Source organism: Amblyraja radiata, chromosome 37 (genome assembly GCF_010909765.2).
Source record: "Amblyraja radiata isolate CabotCenter1 chromosome 37, sAmbRad1.1.pri, whole genome shotgun sequence".
NCBI lineage: Eukaryota > Metazoa > Chordata > Chondrichthyes > Rajiformes > Rajidae > Amblyraja > Amblyraja radiata.
Genome location: NC_045992.1, coordinates 3,536,772 through 3,559,453, shown reverse-complemented (window position 1 = coordinate 3,559,453; position 22,682 = coordinate 3,536,772). Strand labels below are relative to the sequence as shown.

General features: G+C 38.4%; 1 protein-coding gene across 8 annotated transcripts in view; it reads right to left on the bottom strand.

Moving 5' to 3' along the window:
* The window catches only part of dlg5 (discs large MAGUK scaffold protein 5), a 105,788-nt gene that overhangs the window by 70,599 nt on the left and 12,507 nt on the right, over nucleotides 1-22,682 (bottom strand). For all 8 annotated transcript variants that reach the window (XM_033012728.1, XM_033012725.1, XM_033012727.1 and 5 more), the window contains exons 2-5: nucleotides 12,615-12,725; nucleotides 8,236-8,304; nucleotides 3,618-3,792; nucleotides 1,967-2,110 (exon numbers count right to left, since the gene is read on the bottom strand). In XM_033012728.1, coding sequence (XP_032868619.1) covers nucleotides 1,967-2,110; nucleotides 3,618-3,792; nucleotides 8,236-8,304; nucleotides 12,615-12,633 — 407 coding nt within the window. In that variant the 5' untranslated portion in view covers nucleotides 12,634-12,725. The remainder of the gene's footprint in view (nucleotides 1-1,966; nucleotides 2,111-3,617; nucleotides 3,793-8,235; nucleotides 8,305-12,614; nucleotides 12,726-22,682) is intronic.

Here is a 22,682-nt window from a genome sequence, read left to right as displayed (position 1 = left end):
CAATAATAAATTGGGTAATATTGGAATCTAAACACAGGGGTCCATCTGAAGGGGACAATATCCTTCTTTGTGGTTTTTCCTCGCTAATGGTTGTTTCATACTCTTTAGCATGCTATAAACAGGGATTTTCCATTGAAATATCTCATTTTCCAATGAACCTTCATGCCGTATTTTATTGCTTCTCATATTTTACAGCAATGAGCCATGCCAAGATTTATTTAATGCTCTGCGCTCAATACAATCTTTCAAGGATAGTCTTATTTTTGATGAAATGCAGTATTTTTCCAGAGATTTTGCAATAATTCACAGACCATTCTAAAATCTGTTCATTTAATGGATAAATCTATTTTTTTACGTCTTAATATTCAAATCTTTTATCAGCACGTAAATGCATTTCATAAATTCAATAAATAACTAAAGACCAGCAAATCGACACGAAACGTCGCCTATTCCTTCGCTCCATAGATGCTGCCTCACCCACTGAGATTCTCCAGCATTTTTGTCTACCTTCAAGTTGCATCCATCCTTTAAAACTAGAATAGCAAGTTTTCTTAAATGAGATATCAAGTGACTGAGGTGAAGCAATTATGGCAAATGTCAAAGAGAGGAACTCAGCTCAAGAAGCATTCACTCCACCAATGAGATTGCCTTCAATGCACTCAGTCAACTTATTTTCTAATTCAGCGGAAGCAAGGACATTCAAATCCATCCTTAATCATCATTCTGCTGGATTTCCAGCAGCTAGTCTTCTACATTTCATAGATCCAGCACTATTGATCAGTTTATTTTTTCCTCTCACCTCCCCTCCAATCTTACTATTTTCCCTTCAGATACACTTTCTCTGGATAGATTACCTATGATAAACAAATGTTTATGATCTTCTCAGAGGGCACCAACAGCATGTGTCACTGCAATCAATTTGGTCTCCATCTTAATGTAGACATTTCCTTTATTCTCTCCATCCCTCTCCCTTCTCTACAACTTAAACCACTTTTCTTTTTATAGTTCTGATAAAGTCATCATACAAAAATGTTAACTGTATCTCTGTAGATGCTGCCTGATCTGTAAATATATATCTACTAGTTTGTTTTTATCCCAGTGAAAAGCTTACAGTCCAAGGTTACTTACCATTTGGTTGCATTTCCCCACCCACTGTGGATGAACTCCTTAAAGATGCCACATTGATTTCAATTTCTTTCCAAATATAATATTGCAGAGTATATGTTAAATCCCAAATGACATGATTAATACGTTTTGTCTTACCATGACATCGAACATTTACATTCAGATGTTCAAAATGGTTTCTGATGGCAACAGGATTGGCAGAAGACGATTATAACAAAGTCATAAACGTCACTTTCCTAATATTATGCAGCAGCACAGCAAAAGCAGATCAATGAACGGCAATTACATATTTGTGCACATTCGCCTAAAATATATTGGATGGAATATGCAGTCAGTGGCTCCCGCCTTTATTCCAGGAAATTGACATAACTTCGAGGATAGACAAAAGCTGGAGTAACTCAGTGAGTCAGGCAGCATCTCTGGAGAAAAGGAGTAGGTGACGTTTCGGGTTGAGACCCTTCTTCAGACCTCATAGGAAGGAATTCCCTCAAACACTTTTTAACCCAAAAAATTATGATTTCCTCTCACTGACAGGCTGCATCATTTGCAGTTTTATCAAGCATAGTCAAAGACACCAATGATATTTCAAGCAATCTCAGGCATTAGTGAGCTGTCATTGATATACATAGACAAAGTAACTGTCCAAACCCTCTGGCTAAAAATCTAATTTTACATAATTCCTTCAAGCAAATATGTGAACATGTAATGGACTTCAAAATATTATTTGTGTGGAAGCTTATGACATTCTAGCTTCTACCTCAACCTTATTTATGCTCCAATTTATTGTCAGTGTAAATTCAGTGAGCCTGCTTCAGTGTTTTATAACTCTGACTCTACTTACTGATAGAAATCTGCTTCCTTTACTGCCTCCTCACATTTCTTCAGCGTTTTTGTGTGTTGGTTTTGCAGAGACTGCAGATCTGACATAGCTTTCATGCACTGCATCTTCAGTCTCTCATAGTCATGGCTGGGCTTAGGGCTAGGTCTGAAGAGACAAGGAAAAATCCGATAGCAAAGTTAATACTCAATACGAGTGCAAGAGCATTAAAAATATGAACAGAACATACAATATTTGAGCCTGCCTCTCCTATTTGATTGTGGCTGCATTGTACCTCAACTCCATTTCCCTGCCTTTGCTCAAATATTCTTGGATATATCCAAGAAGAATCAGATTTTAAATGCTTTAAATTACACTGACATTCAGTATCTTCTGGGGTAACTAATATTCGTCAAAATATTTTAGCATTGCCAAAAGTACAAAAGAGGAAACTGACTGAGCTGTTATGCTTATTTTTTTTAATTAATTTTAAGCTTATAGCTAAACCGGCCCAGCAGAACACATTACATAAAAATCAATAGATATGTAATTTATTAGACCAATATACGATTGATAAAAACAGTACCCATTTAATTAAATAGATCCTAACATATAACATCTCATTTCAAAATTAGGAATCTAAAGGTGACAACAGTAACTTAATATTTACAGTAATTGAACAATACCTATCAACAACAAGCGTGTGCGTGTGTGTGTGTGCGCGCGTCGTGTGCATGTGTTCCACTCTGACAGTCGCCGTTCCAGTTCCTGGTTTTTCAGGCGAGTCTGCTGAAAAATCGCCTAAGTGCAGCCTCAGGTTCTTGTCCAGCATTGATAATTTCTGGGACAGATGAATAGCACAAGACAAGCTGGGTCCACTTTTATCCTAATTACCATTGGGGTCTGCTAGTACCTTTGAAGCGGTGTCACCATCCTAAGTCAGAAAGGTGTGGTGTCTGATTAGAGATAAACAACCAGAAAAAAAAGTGCTGAAGGCACATGTGAGGCAGCATCTGTCGAAAGAGCAATAGACTTTCTGATGAAAAATGAGACCCAAGCTGTTAACTCTCTCTTTCCATTGATGAATAATTCTAGCAATGTCTTAACTTTATGGGTTAATGACCAAATTGGCTGAGTCAGAATACAAAATGCTTCCCCTGTGATTAACCTGTTTCCTGATTCTTTCGTTCCTAAGGTGACTGAACAATGTTATTTATCACCTGATTACATCAAAGCACACAAAAATGACCAATGCTGAGGAAAACATTGGCCAAATGAATTAGGAGTGGTGACAACATTATTTATTATAAGTTTGAAGCCGGGAAAGAACTATGAAAAAGCAGACAAATGCAAGGAGGGTGGTTCTGAGCAAGGGCAAAGGGCATAGTCTCCAGGTAAAAGACAAAAGCATTCAAGGTGGACAGAGGACCAGAAGTAGACAAATGCAAAATAGTCAGAAAATTGTCTTGGCATTCGTTTTTACATTAAAAGGACCAAGCAAATGTAATCTATTATTGTTGCGGCAATGACAGATTTGGAGAAAATTATAGTCAGAAACTGAAGAGGTCAGAGTGTTTTGAACACATATTTCACAGTTAGATGTTTTACAATTGCACCTTAAAAGATTAAGAGCAGTTTTATCAAAAACGCTGAACAGCGAGTCGATGCTTTGTACCTGCAATCGTCAAATGTCGAGCCTGGTGAAGAAAGTGCCAGCTGTTTGCGTAACTCATCCCGTTCACGGGTGACCTGCCGAAGTTGATAAACTATGGCTTCTAACTTCTCACTCATCTGCCTGGTATCCATAAGAGTCGGTGGAGGAGAAGCTGCCTTCCCAGACGTGCCTGTACCTGGTCAGAAACACAATGGGAAACATTTTATTATTGTGAGATTTTTTTTTTAAATAAATCCAAATGACGTAAAATATTTTCGGAGAGATGTTAACCTGGCCCTTGTGGGAATTGGACAAAATCAACCACAAGAAACATAGAAAATTGGTGCAGGAGTAGGCCATTCGGCCCTTTGGGCCAGCATGCCATTCAAAAAGATCATGGCTGATCATCCAAAATCAGTATCCCGTTCCTGCTTTCCCCATATCGCTTGATTCCATTAGCCCTAAGAGCTAAATCTAACTCTCTCTTGAAAACATCCAGTGAATTGGCCTCCACTGCCTTCTGTGGCAGAGAATTCCACAAAGACTTATTTACTTATTACAACACAGGTCACCATTCAACTCATGAAGTCTATGTTTACTCCTGGCAGAGCATTCCTTAAGCCTCATTTTCCCTCTTCTTACTTCACTATAGATCTTCAACATTGTCTCTCACATGCTTAATAACTCCCTTTGATTCTTTTTGCCACTTACCTACACCAAGAGCCGTTTACAATTACAGTTGATAATTAGTTTATCAGCGTGCTTTTGGGATATAGCGATATATTATAGGGCCTATAGGAAACCCATGCAGCCAGAAAGAACATACTAACTCCGCAGAGCCAACACCCAAAGTCGGAGATGAACACGGGTACAGCTGATTGCTGTATCACCATGCTGCCCATCCAACATCCTGCACAGGTCCACCACACTTCAATTTTAACCGGCTCATCTGATTCATTGAGAAACCAAAAACCGCACACTTTACGTTACAAAAGTGTCCAGCAAGCTTTCCAACCAAGGCTGAAAGCCAATTATCTCCATTTTATTTATCCATGATATGATGAAATGATTCTTTGTACCCACCAATTTAAGCCTCCTAATTTCCTGATGCTCCACCACCAACTCCCTAAGTACCTTTAAAGCCCTCCAAAACTTTGAACATTTCTACATACTTGACAGTGAAGTGCAGCTGCATAACGCTGGCCATTTTAGACAAGAAAAATATTTAGCATAGGACCAAGGCCCCAATGTTGAAAATTCCCAGGTCTCAGACAATCTTTTTCCTGCCCCACTTTAAAATTGGACTGTTACCCTTCTCAAATGCTCTAGTATTCACATTGCCTAAATGCAAATTCACTAGCAAAGGAAATTACTAGAGACATTTTTGAAAAATTCTAATTCAATTGCATACTTCCCAATATATTAGGATGTAAAATCATGCATTAGTAAGCTAATTGACAAAAATGTGGGATGAATGCAGCTAATAAAGCTGCTGTATCGCAGATCCATTATCCCATGTTCAATCTTGACCTCTGGTGCTGTTTACATGAAGCTTTGACATGAAGTCTCCCTAGAAGTGTATGGGTTTGCTATTTCCTTCCACATGGCAAAGATGTAAGGGTTAATTAGTTAATTAGCCACATTAAGTTGCCCCCTAGTGCAGGTAGGATGGAAATTATGGCAGAATAGGTTACAGGGAAAATTAGGGAAGGAATAGGATGGCTCTGTGAGCTGGCAAAGACTCAGTGGGCCAAACGGCCTGTTTCTATGTGGTAAGGAAATATGGAATATGTGGAATAAATAGATGTACAATTGTTGCTCATCAAGATTACTAAGTTGTCTATCAGGTGGAATTTTAAATGTTGGATATTGATGAGATAAATAAATTATCTAAACCAAGTAAAAGAAAAGCATAGAGAGACAAAAAAAAAGCTGGAGTAGCTCAGCGCCATAGGCAGCATCTCTGGAGAAAAGGGATAGGTGACGTTTTGGGTCGAGATCCTTCTTCAGAAAAGCATGATCAGTCTGGACAATACTTTCTAAGTAAATAAATCACGTTTAGTCTTTTAGTAATTAACACTTTACAATCTAAGCACTTTTGAACAAGAAAAACAAATTGTTCATATATTTTGAACTAACAAGGGTTTGAATTTTAATTGAATTATTATCAATTTGGTGATGCTGAGAAAAAAATATTTTAAAATCTTTGCTGCATGGCTTGGAGCTGAATCCCAACGTCAAGACTTCAGCATATAATCAATGTGAACGACCCTTCTCAGACAACAAATTAATTGGTGATTAATCTTATTGCTGTTTCTGGGAACTTGTTGGCACAAAAGGGATCCCATAGTTGCCAGAGCAACAGTTTCTGCACGCAAAGATTTATTTACTTACAGTGTGAGACATGATATGGCACTGCAGAAATATCAGAACTATTTAAATGCAAAGTAAAGCTATCCTTTTTATTTCACAATTTACTAGCATCTCTATGCATACAGATCTTTTGTATTTGCATTTGTGGAAATAAGATATTAAAATAGACTATCACAGTGTTGTAAAGTTTATTAATGTTAGAATAAAAGCAGAAGCCTTACAATACAGTTGTCCTATCGCATGTTAATCCCTGAATACTTTACAAAGGATTTGTCAGTTTCAAAGATTTTTAAAAAGTGAAAAAAACAAATAGGTACCATTAAATAATTTAACATTAACTCTTCCCATCTCAATAAATCAATTTACAACATAAACATTCGACGGCCTATAAAACCTGTGCAGATTTTCCACTTGATTTGCATATTGCCTGCACTATTTCTAAATCAGTTCAACAGTCTCCTTCAATCACAAGCATTTGTTTGAATAAAATATCCTTCATAAATCAACCTTGGTTACAAGTTAATGCTTTAAGTTCATTAGAAACCTAAGTCACCATAGAAAATGAATTTTTTTTAAACTGTTTTCCAGCGTCAAAGTGTACAAAATGAAATATAGAGGTATATATTGTTAAGCTGCTTTGAAAATCATTCTAATCCACAAGAGAAAATTGCAAAGTGACAGGGTATTGAATACGAAAACATTGACTTGGTTAATTTTCAGCTTATGATCTTAAACTTTCGGTGGCAAGCTCATTATGGTACATTCATATCCCACAAAATAAAATTGCAACTTTATAGCTCAGAGCAGTTGGAACCAAACATGATCCCTTGGTTGAAGACATGTTCTCCGAACGACTCATTTCTGGTCATTCTCAAGACTCAGTGTCTTCTGGTTACAAACTCAATAATATAAACTCACTAAAACATTTGATAAAAGGATTAATTCTGAACAGCTTTATTACATCTGCCTTTCAGCTTGTCCTAATGAGTTACAGGTATATGCCTTTATTCCTTCATGGGATGTGAATGTTGCAGTTATTGTCTGTCCATATATGCTAAACTAAGAGGCCAGATAAGAGTCAATGACATTGGCACGTCTGGAGTTGCATATAGATCAGAGAAGGCAGGGATGCAGATTTCTTTCCTGAAGTTTTTTTATACACAAGATGAGTTACTGCAATCGTCCATTAAATTCATGGTCACCAACACTTAATCTACATTATTTTAAAGTATAAATTTAGCCATTCAACATAAACAAATCTATTTTGCCCCAGCTTTACAGCCTTGAATGACATCCTTTAAAATACGCTACCTAAAAGATGTGTCAAAAACTCTTTGGGCTAGACCTATACTGTTGAATTAGGCCGAAGTGGATGTACTGAGATTTTTAAAACCTAACAATGCAGTTCATAAACTCACAGCACCAGAGGAAGTCACTCAGCTCCACGTTTCATCTTTAATCACACCGTTTCATAATCTTGCAATTTTTCCTCCCAACAATTATCCATTTCCCTTTTGAAAGCTATTCACAAAATCAAACTGCACCACCCACTCAGGGCATTGTCAATCCTAACCCATTTTTCATCTTCTATCTTTTGTCAATTCCCTTAAATTCCCATCTGCCACTGGAAACACTTTATGTAACTAAATGAAATGTATTTGGTCTTTACTATCTAAATTGAATCCAAGTTATGTCTGAAATCTCTTATCCCTAATTCCCTTTGAGTAATTCGCGTTTGCATCTTTGCCAAGGCCTTTAGTCGTTCTTTGGGTGACAAATTAGAATGGTTTATAAGAACATACCTAGAATAATCCATATATGGAGACAGTTGCACGCATCAGGACGTATATTTTTGATTAAACTATAGCCCTTCTGAATGAGCTTCCTAAATATAGAGCAATTGCAGCAAAGGGCTATGGAGAAGGGGATATCCATAAATGTAGGGATAATGTGACTGGATAGTTTAGATTGAGATGTATCATAACAACCATGGTTTCCTAATCATAATCATACTTTATTAGCCAAGTATGTTTAGCAACATACGAAGAATTTGCTTTGCCATACAGTCAAACCTGTAGTCGGTTTAAAGCTGGAAGGTTATTTTGGTTCTTTGGGGAGCTACATTATTGGGCATGAGATTACAGTGATATGATTTGATGGATCTACACATACCGTTTTTAAATATTCATTTTGTAATTTTTGCATGTCAAAGAAGCAACAACTTAATGAATGGGACCCGAGATCAGAATGAAAATTGAGAACTTACCGACACTGCTGAGGGAGCTGCTACTTTCTGAGTCCGAAGGCATTGTTGACAGCACACTATAGGTAGATCCTGAAACATATATTTTAAGCAAAAGATTTACATAACACCTCTTCAATAAATGTGTAGGAAAGAACTGCAGATGCTGGTTTAAATCAAAGGTGGTCACAAAATGCTGGAGTAATTCAACGGGACAGGCAGCATCTATAAAGAGATGGGTGACGTTATGGGTCGAGACCCTGAGCACGTATGCCTCAGCACAAACTTCAGTCTGAAGAAAGGTCTCGTTCCAAAACGACACCCATTCCTCTTCAATAAAAAGGTTGTGGTCAAGGAAAGAGCGTTCACGTCGCGGCCCTGTTTTCACCAATCTTTCCACCACCACGCAGAAGAAGCGCAAGACAGACACCAATGTATGCAGATGCCGAGAAGTGCGTTGAGCTCCAGTTGAACAACAACTAATCTTGCGTGTGGACTCGGTAAGAAGAAGAATAAAGAGGTTTATAAAGATACAGTTAATTTTGAGATGGTCAAGTAGAAAGGATTTTTCCAGTGATTGTACATTGGCTAGTAGGATGGTTGGGAGAGGGGGTCGTAGTCCCCTGCGCTTCAGTCTTAGAAAGTCCTTTCACATTTCATCATTGAAAATGATGTGCCTGAACAGTGAAGACATCACATGGATATGCCACACTGAAACTCAGTGATGGTTCTTTCCCATGTGTCTGCGTAGCCAAGAACTGTCAGAAGGCAGTGTACACAAATACTACTCCAGTAAGTCAAGTGATCCAACACTGTAAATACAAAAGCTGCTGAAGCTTACGAAACAGAACACTTGCAGATGCAACATTCTACTGCAGTGCTACTTTTTAATCACATTGTCCAGAAACTTGACAAAGTATTTTAACCTTGCACACTGAAACACCGCTTCCCAAGAATAAATCACACAGCATTCGATTCAACAATTTAGCTTCCTAAGGAAATAACATTTTAATCTAAACAAAAAAAAAAATCAGACAGTAAAACCGCCTGAGCACGTCCTGGACTCTCCTGAGCATGTCTTGAACTCTCCTGAGCATGTCTTGTTTTAAGCGGCAAAGCACATGAAATGCTCGTTATTTTTTAGGTAGTTAACCAAATGACAGGAACACTTGGCCAAAGACAAATACCTGGAGAGATCTGCATTAATACAATGATGCAACATGGAAAAGTACACTCACTTCAACTTCATTTGTTCTTTGTTTAGGTGGAAAAACGAAGCTTCAATTAGCACAACTGCATTCTCATTGCCCAACCGCGTAATTTATCTATATTTGAAACTCATCAGCCAACTGTCTTTCCTAACAGCAACTTTATTGGATTATAGAGATATATTTTCACCCAGAGGATAATGAAGCTATGGAATATAACTTGGAAGGATAGTGGAGGCAAACCAGTCACAGTATGACTGGTGAATAACATTTGGACTGACAAATGTTGAGGGAGTTGAAAATCTGGACTAGATTAGCTGAATTTTAGAATACTGAAGAAATAAGACTAATATCAGCCAACCTGAAGTAATAATAATAATAATAATAATAATAATAATAATAATAATATACTAATCAGACTAAGTATGTATCAGCACAAATAAACATGAAAATGTACAAAACGTCATATGCGCTTTACCAAAAGGCATTTTCACACACTCCCCAAGGACGATAAGTAAATAAATACTTAAATAACCTTAACAATATTTAAGATTTGCTTTAAAGTATTCAGTCTCATCTAGTGATATGTTAACATATGTGCTACCATCAGAAGAATTTGAACTCCATTGTTTATATAAAGAGAAACCTGGCTCGTGAAGAATGGTTATTTTTGACTGCAAACCAGTTTGTGGATGATTTGGATAACAGTGGCAATGGCTGACAGCACAAGAAATTAAAGCTGATTTTATTTTAATTCTGACGCCAACACTTTGTTATACTTATCTTTTATATTTGTATCATTGTGTCTGACTGGATATGCGTCTATCATTTTATTTCTATTTTACATGATATTTTAAGGCATCTAAGAGTCTTAAAGGAAGAAAGATATAAGCAGCGCAGGATTAACAAGAAAATATAATTGAATATTAGTAGATTCCAATACTTGCTTAATTATAAATTTGACAGTCAGTGGCACATTGTATACAACATTGATCTTATGTACAGCAGCAGTCATTTAAATATTGTTTTAAATCTCTATGCTTTGTATTGTATGGATAGGATTTCCTTGGATGCTATGTTTATTTGCTTAACATGTTTGATAACTTTTTAGTTTCACTAAACTAAACAGGTATCAAGTACGTTAAGCAAATAAACACAGCATCCAACAATATACTAAGGAAATCCTTTAAATACACTCCTTGAAAAGCACCAAGTTTATTTTGAAGATTTATATATGATAACAATGCGCAGTGGGCAAGCAGGTAGAGCTGTTGCTTCACAGTGACAGAGATCTGGGTTCAATTCTGACATTGAGTTGTGTTTAGTTTGCAAATTCTGCGTGAGGTCGCAGGCATTTCCTCTGGAAGATCAGATTTTCTCCCGCATTGCAAAATGTGTGGGTTTGTTGGTTAATTGGCCTGTGTAAATTGCCCCAAGCATGTAGGGAGAGGATAAGAAAGTGTGATAACAGAATTACTATGAACGGGTGATCTATGGTCAGCGTGGATTCGGCGGGCTACATCTCTAAACTAACCAGAAGTTTAAGCTAGTGAAGTAGGAATGGTAGCACAACATCTTAAACACCCTGGAGCATTCAGGCCCATGTGTGTAATGATGATAACTGAAAACATGCCATAATGGAAAGTCGTGGTGCAAGGAAGTATTCAAGCTGCTTAGTTTAATAAAATTAGCTCATTTTCCCATCAAAACTTAAAGCTTACTTTTTAAAATCAACATAGATCATCTTTTAAAATCAACATAGACCATCTTAATATACTTTGAATCCTATTTAAAAGGTTATTTGCAGCCAGGGCCAACACACGTAGGTGAGCAAACAAATTCATTTTCTAAATGACTGTGTGTGTGGATAGGTAAATGAGAAGTTACGGGCAGGGATCATGAGGTACCTAGTTGACATTTCCCACACTTGGTTCTGGGATATTTAAGCTGACAGTAATGACAGATACTGCCTTAGCAAATTAAGCTGGCAATGACATACACTATTTGTAACTTTGTGGTCTGGCAGCCCTATCGCATGTAGATAGGAATGGTGGGGACAACCATTCAATTAATCAACTATTGGGAGATGAAGGCTTGAGGATCATCCCTATCCTTAATGAACAAAGTAACCAACATTTGATTGGTAAATAAAAGACTGAAGCATTTGCAACCATGTACAGTCAGAACTGCCAAATAGATGATCCATCAAAGCTTTCTTCCAAGCTCCCTACGTTCTCGGAAGCCTGCCTTCAGCTAAATCAATCCACACCTTGCAGTGTCAAGAAACAGCTGAGAGCACCAGATACATCAAAAGCTATGGGCCAGCTGAAATTCTATATAGCACACAATTAACAGTAAATATACAAACTTGGTTCTTTATTGCAGCAGACTGAAAGCTCCACTAGATTTACTCATTTCTCCTGTCTGAAAAACAAACTGCTAATCTTCCAAATATTCTGTTTACCCCAACACAAGAAACACAATTCTTAAAGCAATCGTTAACCTGTTATAAATCTTATTTTACACATTTAATTAATTTCACTAATGCCGAGATAGACAATGCAAAATGCTTTTTTTGCCTGATGCAAAAAACTCATCAAATATCAATTTTTGTTTATGAAATATTGTCACAAGACCTGGCGCTGAAAAATAAGAGCTTTCTCTTCTCTATATCAAGCAGTGCATGTTGCAATCACACTAACATCATTGAAAATTAATTGAGAAAAAGCTGGTAGACTAAAGGTGAAAAAAGGACAATGCACATGTCTGGATTAGAATATTTATTGGTTCACCAATGCTCTCGAGAAGGAAACACGATCACAGAAATTTGCTCTGAACATGAATTGATTTAGCAGGTTTCAGGGATATAATGTAAAAACACACTGTGGTCACATGCTCTATTAATGCATCATTGAATTGTAAATTGTTTCCTTCCCCACATTTGCTGTTTAATTATTTTCAGCAGATTTCATTTTAATACAGTATTGCCAAAGTTAGCCACCTTCTGGGAAAAAGATATGAATAGTGAATATGGATTGAAATCAAAAATGAAATTACTTGTATTTAAATATACTGACAGAAGATGGAAATGCCATTTTTCATTAACTACAGATTGTTTATACGTTTGAATCTCTATGTTTTAAATTTACTGTAGCCAAAATTAATATTCAAAACAACTGGTACGAGGGTACTCACCAACACAATCCTCAGCCATGTTTCTTTTACCACATTCTGCTTGGTCGAGAATGATTCAGCTTGCAACTTTTGAATTTCTTAATACAACAGTAGTGCTATTCATGCTTCTTCCTGTAACAGAATCAAACAAATATGTAACTGAAAACTTCTAACCAATATATGATGAAACCAAACAAAATTAAACTATTGAACTACTTTAGTCTGATTGTCAATGATAGTTTAATCAAATGATTTACAATAATCCGAGACATAAGGCACCAAAGGAGGAGTTTGAAATTTGTTGGAACGGGACTCATTACAAGATCTAACGTGTAAGAATTGGTAATGACTTGAAAAATAATAAATGTCACAAAAGCTCTAGATAATTAGTTACAAAACAATGAATGATGTTGCAATATTGGTTCAGGGTATCGTGCAAGAGCTAAATAAATGGGGATGTATCAAAAAGTTGTTTCATTAATATAACTAAACTAAACTCTAACTATGATTTACCGTACTTCTTTTTGGCTATCTACTTAGCTCATGATTTCTTCCTCCTCAATACCCACAGCAATTATAAGCATCCTTGCGAATATTGAAACAGTGCAACAAACCTAGGCACATGGCGGCCCAGTGCAATGCAATCATCTACAAAAACTACAAGCGGGAAAACCACCAGATCAAGGACTGCAAAACGATCATTGTCACGGTTCGTACTAGCAGCTGCATCACGGGCAACACTGCAATCTATGATATGTTACCCGGGATGCATATTGACAAAGGTGTTGCTGTGAAATCATAAAACTTGGTGAGATGATCTTTCCAAATCATGCTGATTTTCCAGTACAAGATGTCTGAAAGTGAATATTGCCGCCTGGCACATTACAACTGCAAGAATACATCCTTGCAAGGCGAGGCTGCGATGTTTGGTGCAGCCAATGTAATGGATTTGTGGGGAAGAATTGCAACTGAAGACACTGGTAATCACTACTCACCCAAGGACTGGGTCTTGTGCAGCAGCTCCACAAACTCAGTCTATATTGTTGATAAGAGGCTACGGGCAGTATTAGTGCTTTGTACATCGGATGTATTAAATAAATGTATTAAGCGGATGACATTAAGAATATACTGGCTGGGCAACATTATGAATACATGGACTGGATGACACTATGAATGTAAAGAAAACCATGTACTGTTTTGTATTTCAAATGCATATTTTTATGAATAAAGTCTATTCATATGAAATAAATAAATAATTCTACCAAAGAAGAGTTAGAACCAGGACCAAGGACAGTGAAGATGGAATGAATATCATTGTGATTTTTTTCTGACATGAAAGGCTCCAATGACCCATTGAACCAAAATTGTAATCGTAATAAAAAAGCAATTTGAATTTCAACAACTCAGTAGTAGCTCAGTGACTCAAGCTTATTAATTCAAGCTTAAAACACTGGCTGACACTTCCACGAAGACATACTGCATTGGAGTATCAGAAATATTGTCTTTAGGGCATGCTTACTCTCTTAATTTAATGCAAAAGGTCTCACAGAACTTCGGTGGGCGGCGCGACTCTCGTCAGCAGCGGCCTCTGCAGTCCGTCTGTGTTTTATTATTTTTTGTCTCGTTTTTATGTAGTTTTTGTTATTTTTTTTGTTGGGGTATGTGTGTGGGGGGGGGTGGGGGTGGTGTGGGGGGGAGGGGGTAACTTTAAAATCTTTCCCCTGCACGGGAGACCCGACCTTTTCTTTGTCGGGTCTCCGTTGTCGTTGGGGCTGCAGCGTGGAGCGGCCTCCAACAGGAACGACCTGGGGTTCCAGCTGCGGAGCTGCCGACTACTCACCGTCACGGGGCTGGCCGAGTCCGGAGCGGGTGGAGCTGTGGTGGAGCGCTGCTGCCACCCAACCTCCGGAGTTTCGGAGGCTGCAACTGCGGGTTTGGCGGACGGCGGCACCAGGAGCCCGCGGGTCCCCGCTGGGTGACCGCTTTTCGGGGCTTCCGCAACGGCGACTTCTCCCGCCCGAGTTGCGGGGTTGAAGAGCACCTGAGCGGGGCCTTACACCATCGCCCCGCGCGGCTTGGAATGGCCGTGGGACTCTGCGAGCGCACGCCGGGGGCTCTAACACCAAGACCCGGTGCGCGACCTTGCATCACCCGGCGTGGCTTTAATGGCCGCGGGACAATCGCCATCGCCAGCCGGGGGCTTTGACTTTGACTCTGACATGGGGGGGAGAGTGCAGTGGAAGATACGTTTTTTTTGCCTTCCATCACAACGATGTGATGGATGTTTGTGTAAACTGTGTTGTGTCTCGGGTCTTTTTGTTTTGTAATGTATGGCTGCAGAAACGACATTTCGTTTGGACCTCAAGGGGTCCAAATGACAATAAATTGAATTGTATTGTAGTAATATTCCTTCAATGTTCATGGAAATTATTCCCAATGTCCTTATAAATATTTACTTATGATTATCACTCCACTGCTATTATGGGAGGGTGTGTGTTGAAATTGGCTACATAACTCTTTGCATTGCAGCAGTGTCTACATTTCAAGCAGTTCTTTATTGGCTGTGAATTGCTCTGGGGAATTCTGAAAGAGTGTGGAAGATTTAACAGAAATGGAAGTCGTTCTTGTCAACACCTGGATAACATTCATCAATAAAGCATGGGATCTTTCATGTATTCCTACATACAGCTTTGTTAACAAAAGTGACTAGGCAAAGATTTTATCTCATGGTGATTCCACTTCTGCACCTATGTATAATAATAATGCATGGGATTTATATAGCGCCTTTCTAGAATACTCAAGAGTCAAACTCCAAATTCAATAACTGGAAACGATATGATTAAATGCACACTCTACTAATCCTTACATTCCACCTCAAAGCAGAATAATAAAGAACAAAAATATTATTTTTTTGTTTTAATGCAGAGAAATTCAGCTTTGACTAGCCCAAATACTGTGCAACATGCCCAGTGCTGCAAACTCTTTATCTGTGCTTGTGGCTATACAAATCGACATAATCTGCTTTTTTATAGACTCTGCGGCAGCAGGAAGAACACAACACAGCGACAACGTACACATAAATTTTTTTTTTTAATACAATATCATGTCAAACTGAGTCTGAGCCAAATTTGAAGCAATGAGTAGAAATAGTTCAATTTAGTGCAAACCCCATCATTTACAACCACTCATGAGCAAATAACGCTATTTAAATTAGGTGCTGTTGGCTTCGTATTGAAAGAAATGACATTAAATTCATTATTTTCTTTGGCATGGGTGACCATATGTTCCCTCTACAAATGCTGTTCAACCCACAGAATTCCAGCAGGTTCATTTTCTGCTTTAGATTCAAGCATCTGCAGCCTCCGATGTCCACAATTTCCCCAGCAGCCACTTTACATTGATGAGTTCTAAATTCTGTTTCATTTATCATTGAGGGTAATTTCCAATAATCTATTAAACTAACAACTAACTGCACACCTTTCGGGCCAAGGGGGAAATTGATTTGATTTGATTCAAATCCATGTGGTCCTGGGTATAAAATACAAACACTATAGACTCAGCACTGAAGGGCAGGATCGCATCCAGGTTAGTGGAGCTATGAGACAGCTGCACGACCTGCAGCACACTGTGCTGCCTGACATATTAGAAACTTACTATTCCATAAATGCTGAATAAATAGGTTTTATATTTCTTCAACTTCATCATATCATTTCTGCAAAGGTGTTATATGCTATGTGTCATATGTTATCTGTTCAGATAGCATCTGCCCAGAGATTCTTGCTGTAGTGCTGGTGTTAACCTCAGGAAGTTCTGCGGTGGAGCTTGAACTCACCGCAGTCCGCTTCCGCCAAGCGGAGACCACAACAGTTCTGTACACACAAGGATACCACAACAGTTCTGAGCTGGGCTGACATACTGTTAAACAAAAACTGCAGATAAAATACAAGAATTCCTTATTTTAATGGTACTATAATGATTTCTAAATTAATTGCACCTCCATAGAATGTTGAGAGCTAAAATAAACAACATTTATCTTTCACACAATTATTCATCAAAAAAGATGTAAAAAGCTGTTTCAAGAGCAGAGATTGTATTTTGTTTTGGTCATATCCCTTGCTGTTGGTTGCCAAGATCCACCATTTAGTTTTCAGTATACCTTGGATCTTATGATCTTCATGCCCCAGTTTCAAGTTCCTACAACCTACCGTATTTCCCGGCAATGAAGACGCACCCCACCACCTCCACCGGTTGCGCCTGTGCCGAAGGGCACCGCGGCTTGCTGAATGGTGGGCGGGCCGGCAGAAGGCACTGAGGTGACGGTCGGTTCCGCGATCCAGTCCCGGCGGCCGCTCGCAGCCACCCGTGCTACTTCCCTCCCCGGTCACAATGCGGTGGCACCGCGCCCGGAGCGCTGCGGCAGCGGTGAGTGAGTGAATTGCTGGCATGTTCTCCGACCCCCTCCTTCTCAATGCTCCTGCCCTCCTCGCAACTTTACCCCTGGCAGCCCAGGTAAGTTTACAACGTTGTGCAGCCCAGGCCGTGCTGACCCGAGCCAGCTGTGGAAAGGAACTCTACCCCCCCACCGGCACTGTCCTTTTACAGCCGCTTCCCACTTCAACCAGTTCCAGGGTCGAAGGCTTGACAGGTTCCGCGGAGCAGTCGCTACGAGAGTGACATTGCTCGGCCTAACCTTCGGCCTCCAAGACGCAGGTAAATTTTTTGGGCCTTATTTTAGAGTATAAAGTAGCGTCTTGGACGCTGAGAAATACGGTAATCGAATGGCAAATGAATGTTCCTATAAAAAAAAGGTAATGCTGATAATCTACTCCAAAGACGTACAGGTTTGTCGGTCAATTGGTTTGGTATAATTTGATATAAATTGTCCCTAGTGTGTGTAGGATAGTGTAAGCGTGTGGGGATCACTGGTCGGCGTTGACTCGGTGGGTCGAAGGGCCCATTTCGATGCTGTATATCTAAACTAAACTAAAGTTGAATAATTGGTATTTAAACCTCTGGAATTAGCTGCATTTTCAGCCACGATATATATACATATTGATTTAGTCCATTTTAACTGATTTCTCCCCCCATTTTGTTTGAGAACATATGCATACAAAAGCTTAATAAATAGATTCTGCTAAAAAAAGTTTTCTATCTTTGATTCACAATTCAAATATACCTGAACTAAAATTTATATTCAGCTGTTCAGGATAGCAATACATGTTTGGAAATGCACCTCTTTAAATCCAGTGCTGCTTGACAAGGTTGCAAAGCTGTGACAGTGTTGCAGGGGTGGAGTTGCTGCCTTACAGCAAAACAGAACCGCATTCAATTCTAACTATGGGTGCTGTCTGTACGGAGATTGTACTTTCTCCTTGACCGCATGGGCTTTCTCTGGGTGCTCCGGTTTCCTCCCACATTCCAAAGACATGCAAGTTAGGTTTGTAAGTTAATTGGATTCTATAAGTTGTCCCCAGTGTGCAGGATAGAACTAGTGTGCAGGGATTGCTGGTCAGCGCTGACTCGCTAGGCCGAAGGGCCTGTTTCCACGCTGTATCTTTAAACTAAACTAACCTGAAAACCTTGATGGTAAAGCTAAACTCTGGATGAATCATTAAATTAACTAATTTGGCACATACATTGAGGGCCAAAGGCCCTGTCACGTGATGTAATATTCTACATTCTAGATTAACTTAAATGATAATAAAAAAACACTGCAACTGTACAGAAAATGCTAGAGACGTTCAACAGGAGGAATCAATGGAAAGAAAAACAGGGTTAATGTTTCAGATTTATGACCATTTATCAGAACAGTAAAAGAGAGAAAATAAGGTCATTATAAATTGCGGAGAAAATACAGGGGGTAAGGGGTAGGACAGTCTTTGATATGGTGACCACGGTTGCCGTGGGGATAAATTGCAAAGTCATCCAATCATTGAATTAAAGGGACAGGTAGACAGAGAGAAAACATAGAACAAAAGCTCTGAGATGAGATTAGTTATAGAGTGAAAATTCAAACAAAGGAACTCTGAAAAGGTGCACAGTGCAAGGCTGTCAGACATGCCCAGCAGGTAGGGCTGTGCTAATGAGAGGAAAACAGCCAATATCTGTCTGCAGATCTGTTGTTTCCAAATAGGGGAAACAGTTCATCATAATCCAGGAAGTGCCTCGTAATAGTTTTTGGCAGTGATTGGTGAAAGCTGGAAATTAACTTAGTTTTTAAGAGATTGGTCCAAGCTTGCGTCATTAGGAAAATAAAACAGGGGGAAAACTGCATACATAAAAGCATTCTCAAGCAAGTCCACATGGATATTTATCACAACCCTCACATGGATATTTATCAGAATCCTATCAACTAATTAGCATGCCTGCTAAATACCACTAATTTTGAGATAATTGAAGGAACAGGACCATTACTTTTTCTGAAGGCTATGTATGTGGCTTCTCTTGCACAGAAGCAAATACTAAGGTGAAAGTTAGGTTTTTAAGAGGCCATAAACACCTGTGTTGTTTTAGTTCTGTAACCATGCACATATCACTTGTTCACTTGAACAACTATCAGAACACATACGTTACAGAAAATGATGGTATGGATGGTGGGACAGAATCCAAGAATCAAAAACTGGTAAAGAAATTGGAATGGACCAAGTGGTGATAAACCTTAATCTCAGTAATACAGGATGCCATTTGATATTCTAGTAAGGTTGTTTTATGTGGTAGCAAGTCTATTAACCTCATGGGAAAGACGCAAACAAGTTTGTGGGTGTGATAGGCATTGATCTGCATAGCAGTGTGTAAATTTAAGGCATACACAAAAATAAGCATTCTCCCATGCTTGAATATATTTTGGAAGCTAACAAGATTGAAATGTATGTTAAAAAAAGACAAATTACAATGGTCAAAAAAGGTAAATTGTCAACATTGCCTGGATGTTTGCAGAATATATGGACATCAGTTATCAGAAAGATAACTTGCACACAAGAAACCCCAAAAGGTTGAAAAGTAAGATTACCTTGTGAACACCTCAATCAAGGTAACAGCATGGCTGAACAAGTCTACAGGTGAACATCTATTACTTATTGTATGAGAGTGACTTACATTTGAAAACTTATATTTCATCAAGATCTGATTAAACACTTTCGGATATGGATTCTGGTAAAAGCAAATTAGGAAATTAAACACATTTTAAAATGAAACTTTATACTTGCAATTAAATAGGAATTATTTAGGGCAAGAGACTACCCTTTGGCAAATCATGTCACATGTCAACTTTTAAAAGCTATCTAATTAACTCCACTGCCTTGCTCTTTTCCCACAGCACACTGAAAAATATAAATCCCATTCTATTTTGAAAGTTACACCTGAGTGTTTCAGGTATCCCTTTTGGAAATAAATTATACAGGAATAATTTCTTGGGCAACTGCTGTTTTCCTCCTTTCTCTGGATTTTATGCCAAATTATAGTAAATTTATCCCTTTCGGTCATCAACATTTCTGCCAAAAGAACATTTTATTCCTCTCCACTTCATCAAACCTGCCTCAATTTAGAACACACGAATTACTGGCTGTAATTCCAATCCAAGCTTCTCTGATTATTACGCACTGGTGAAGCCTTCACCCTGAGGCCCATTCAAGTAGTTCTCCCCTCCTTCGTTTTGACATTCTTCCCAAAATGGCCATAATTGGGCACAACACTTTAGTTCTGTATTCGAGAATGCCCCGACCACCAGACATGCCTGAAAATGAAATGCCAGCCTGCTGAAGCTAAAACATATTCTACATCCATGCGAAACAGCAAAAACTACAACATTTACATGTAAATTCAAATTTAAACAGTTTCAAAGCTGTTTAAGATGACCAGAAACAAGGCCACAAAGAATTCCTCCAGTCTTTTCCTGTTTCAATGCATATTCTTATAACTTAATTTCAACACCTATACAGGTGTACATTATTCAGACACAAATGGTCTCAATTTGTTAATTTAGACAAATAATAAATGCTAAATTATATATTCTCATCACCATAAATACAACGTGCAAATTCAGAGCACTAAAGGTGTTTTCTCTGCATGAAGATCATCTTATTCATGTGTGGTGCTAGACATTAATAATAATCTAATGGTTTGGCCAACCCCATATCTATCACCTGAACATTCACTACCTTTATTACCAGCTCATCATGACTGGATTGTGTACCAGCTATAAATTGTTTCACAGTTTTCTACCCAACAGCACTGTGGACCCCAGCCTGCACCAATTCAAGGATATTAACCTCCACCCACCAATCTTCCAATGAGAACTGAGGATAGGCTACAAATGCAGGTCTTGTCGAAAATGCCCACATTACAAAGATTTTGTTTGAAATCACCAACGTTTTTTCGGCATGTATTTTGAGTGTTGACAGTATATCTTGGACTGTATAGCAAAAGCTAGTTGGCATGGTGATATGCAAGATGCTCAGGGATATGAAGCCACCACCATCAGAGTACACAAACAGTATGCTGTGTCAGCTGCAATGAACAAGATTTTATTGTAGCACTGGAACTGCAGAAATTACATTGAGAGTAATTAGGCTGCTTGCCATGGTTACCATTGCCTCCAGATGACATTGAGAACAAGTGCACAATGACTTCATTTCTTCTCTCAGTACCAATGCAGAGAGCCATGCCAGTCAAGTCATCTGAACTACAGGGAATAAAAATTGTACTTGAGGTAGTTGCCACATTATTGGGCAATCATTGAAATGACTGGTATAATCACTCATAAGAATTAATTACATAATGACTGGTATATTTGTGATCATTGATTGGGAATTTCAACATATAATCAAAATTTAAATGCCAAAATTCATAACACACTCAATAACTGTGACCATTCATTTTTGAATTGATGAAAGGAAATGGAAATGTTTTTTAATATTTTCTCTAGTACACCAAACACACACCAGAAAGTTACGTTCTTGAGCACTGTAGGATGTCTCTATAGCCCACTCAACCTTTGAATGTACTTTGTGACCAGTTTAGGAAGAGGGCTATTCATTATCTGTCCTCCCATTGCTTCCTTCAGTGGTGGAACCAGTTGTTCCACTATGGCTGATAAACTCTGCTAAAAAGAAACTACTACTGTAGCAAGTTTTTTTACAAACTGGTGTAAAATTACAACACTGTAATGGGGCGTGTGAGACAGCACAACATAACCACGCAAACGGAACTTACCAAAAAATAAATCACAATCAAATGCAATCCCCCATAAGAAAATGTTGCCTGGGCAAAATTAAATCTGTATTTTATACTTTCTGGAATAGATTCAATTCCTCACATCCATAGCTGAAATACTGATAGAATCAAAGATAACAGAAAATTAAACTTCCAATCTACTTCAACTTTTCAAAAAAAAAGATAATCCAGCTGATATATAATGGTGGCCATATTGATTGACATCAAATATTAAATATGACAGGAACCTGAACTCCAATCACTTCAATTAAATGGAATGTTCTCGAAAAGCTCAGATGTTCAGGTAAATTTTTGAACATCTCGTGTTTTTATTTCAAGTTCTAACATTTGCAGTTTGGGATTTTCTATTGGACAAAGTTTTACTCTTATAATTATAAAATCTAACACCATGCATTTTTTTCCTTTAGGTATTAATGTTTTAACTTTTGCAAATGCACGAGTTTTAAGAATTTACAAACAGGAAAGATTTTTAATATGTATGTCCCTGTTGATTTCTTCAACAATAACCATAATTGAGCAGCATGGTGGAGCAGCGGTAGAGTTGCTGCCTTCCATCCAAAAAATTAAAAACCGGCCGCAACTAAAAATAGGTCGCCGTTTTAAAAATCGGTAATTTTTTAGTCGAATCCGGTTGCGATGCTAGTTGAAGGTGGTTGCCGGAGGTTGGAGGTAGTGGAAGGTCTTACCGTAGCAGCACTACGGTAAACTGCACAGGAGTATTCGGCACAGGTTAGTACACGGTAATGAAAGACTTTCTCGCCTCCAATCATCTCCAATAGTCAATAACAAATAACATATCTCATAAAAAGTTAATATACACTATCATGGATTGGTTACATTGCTAGACACTGTCTACAG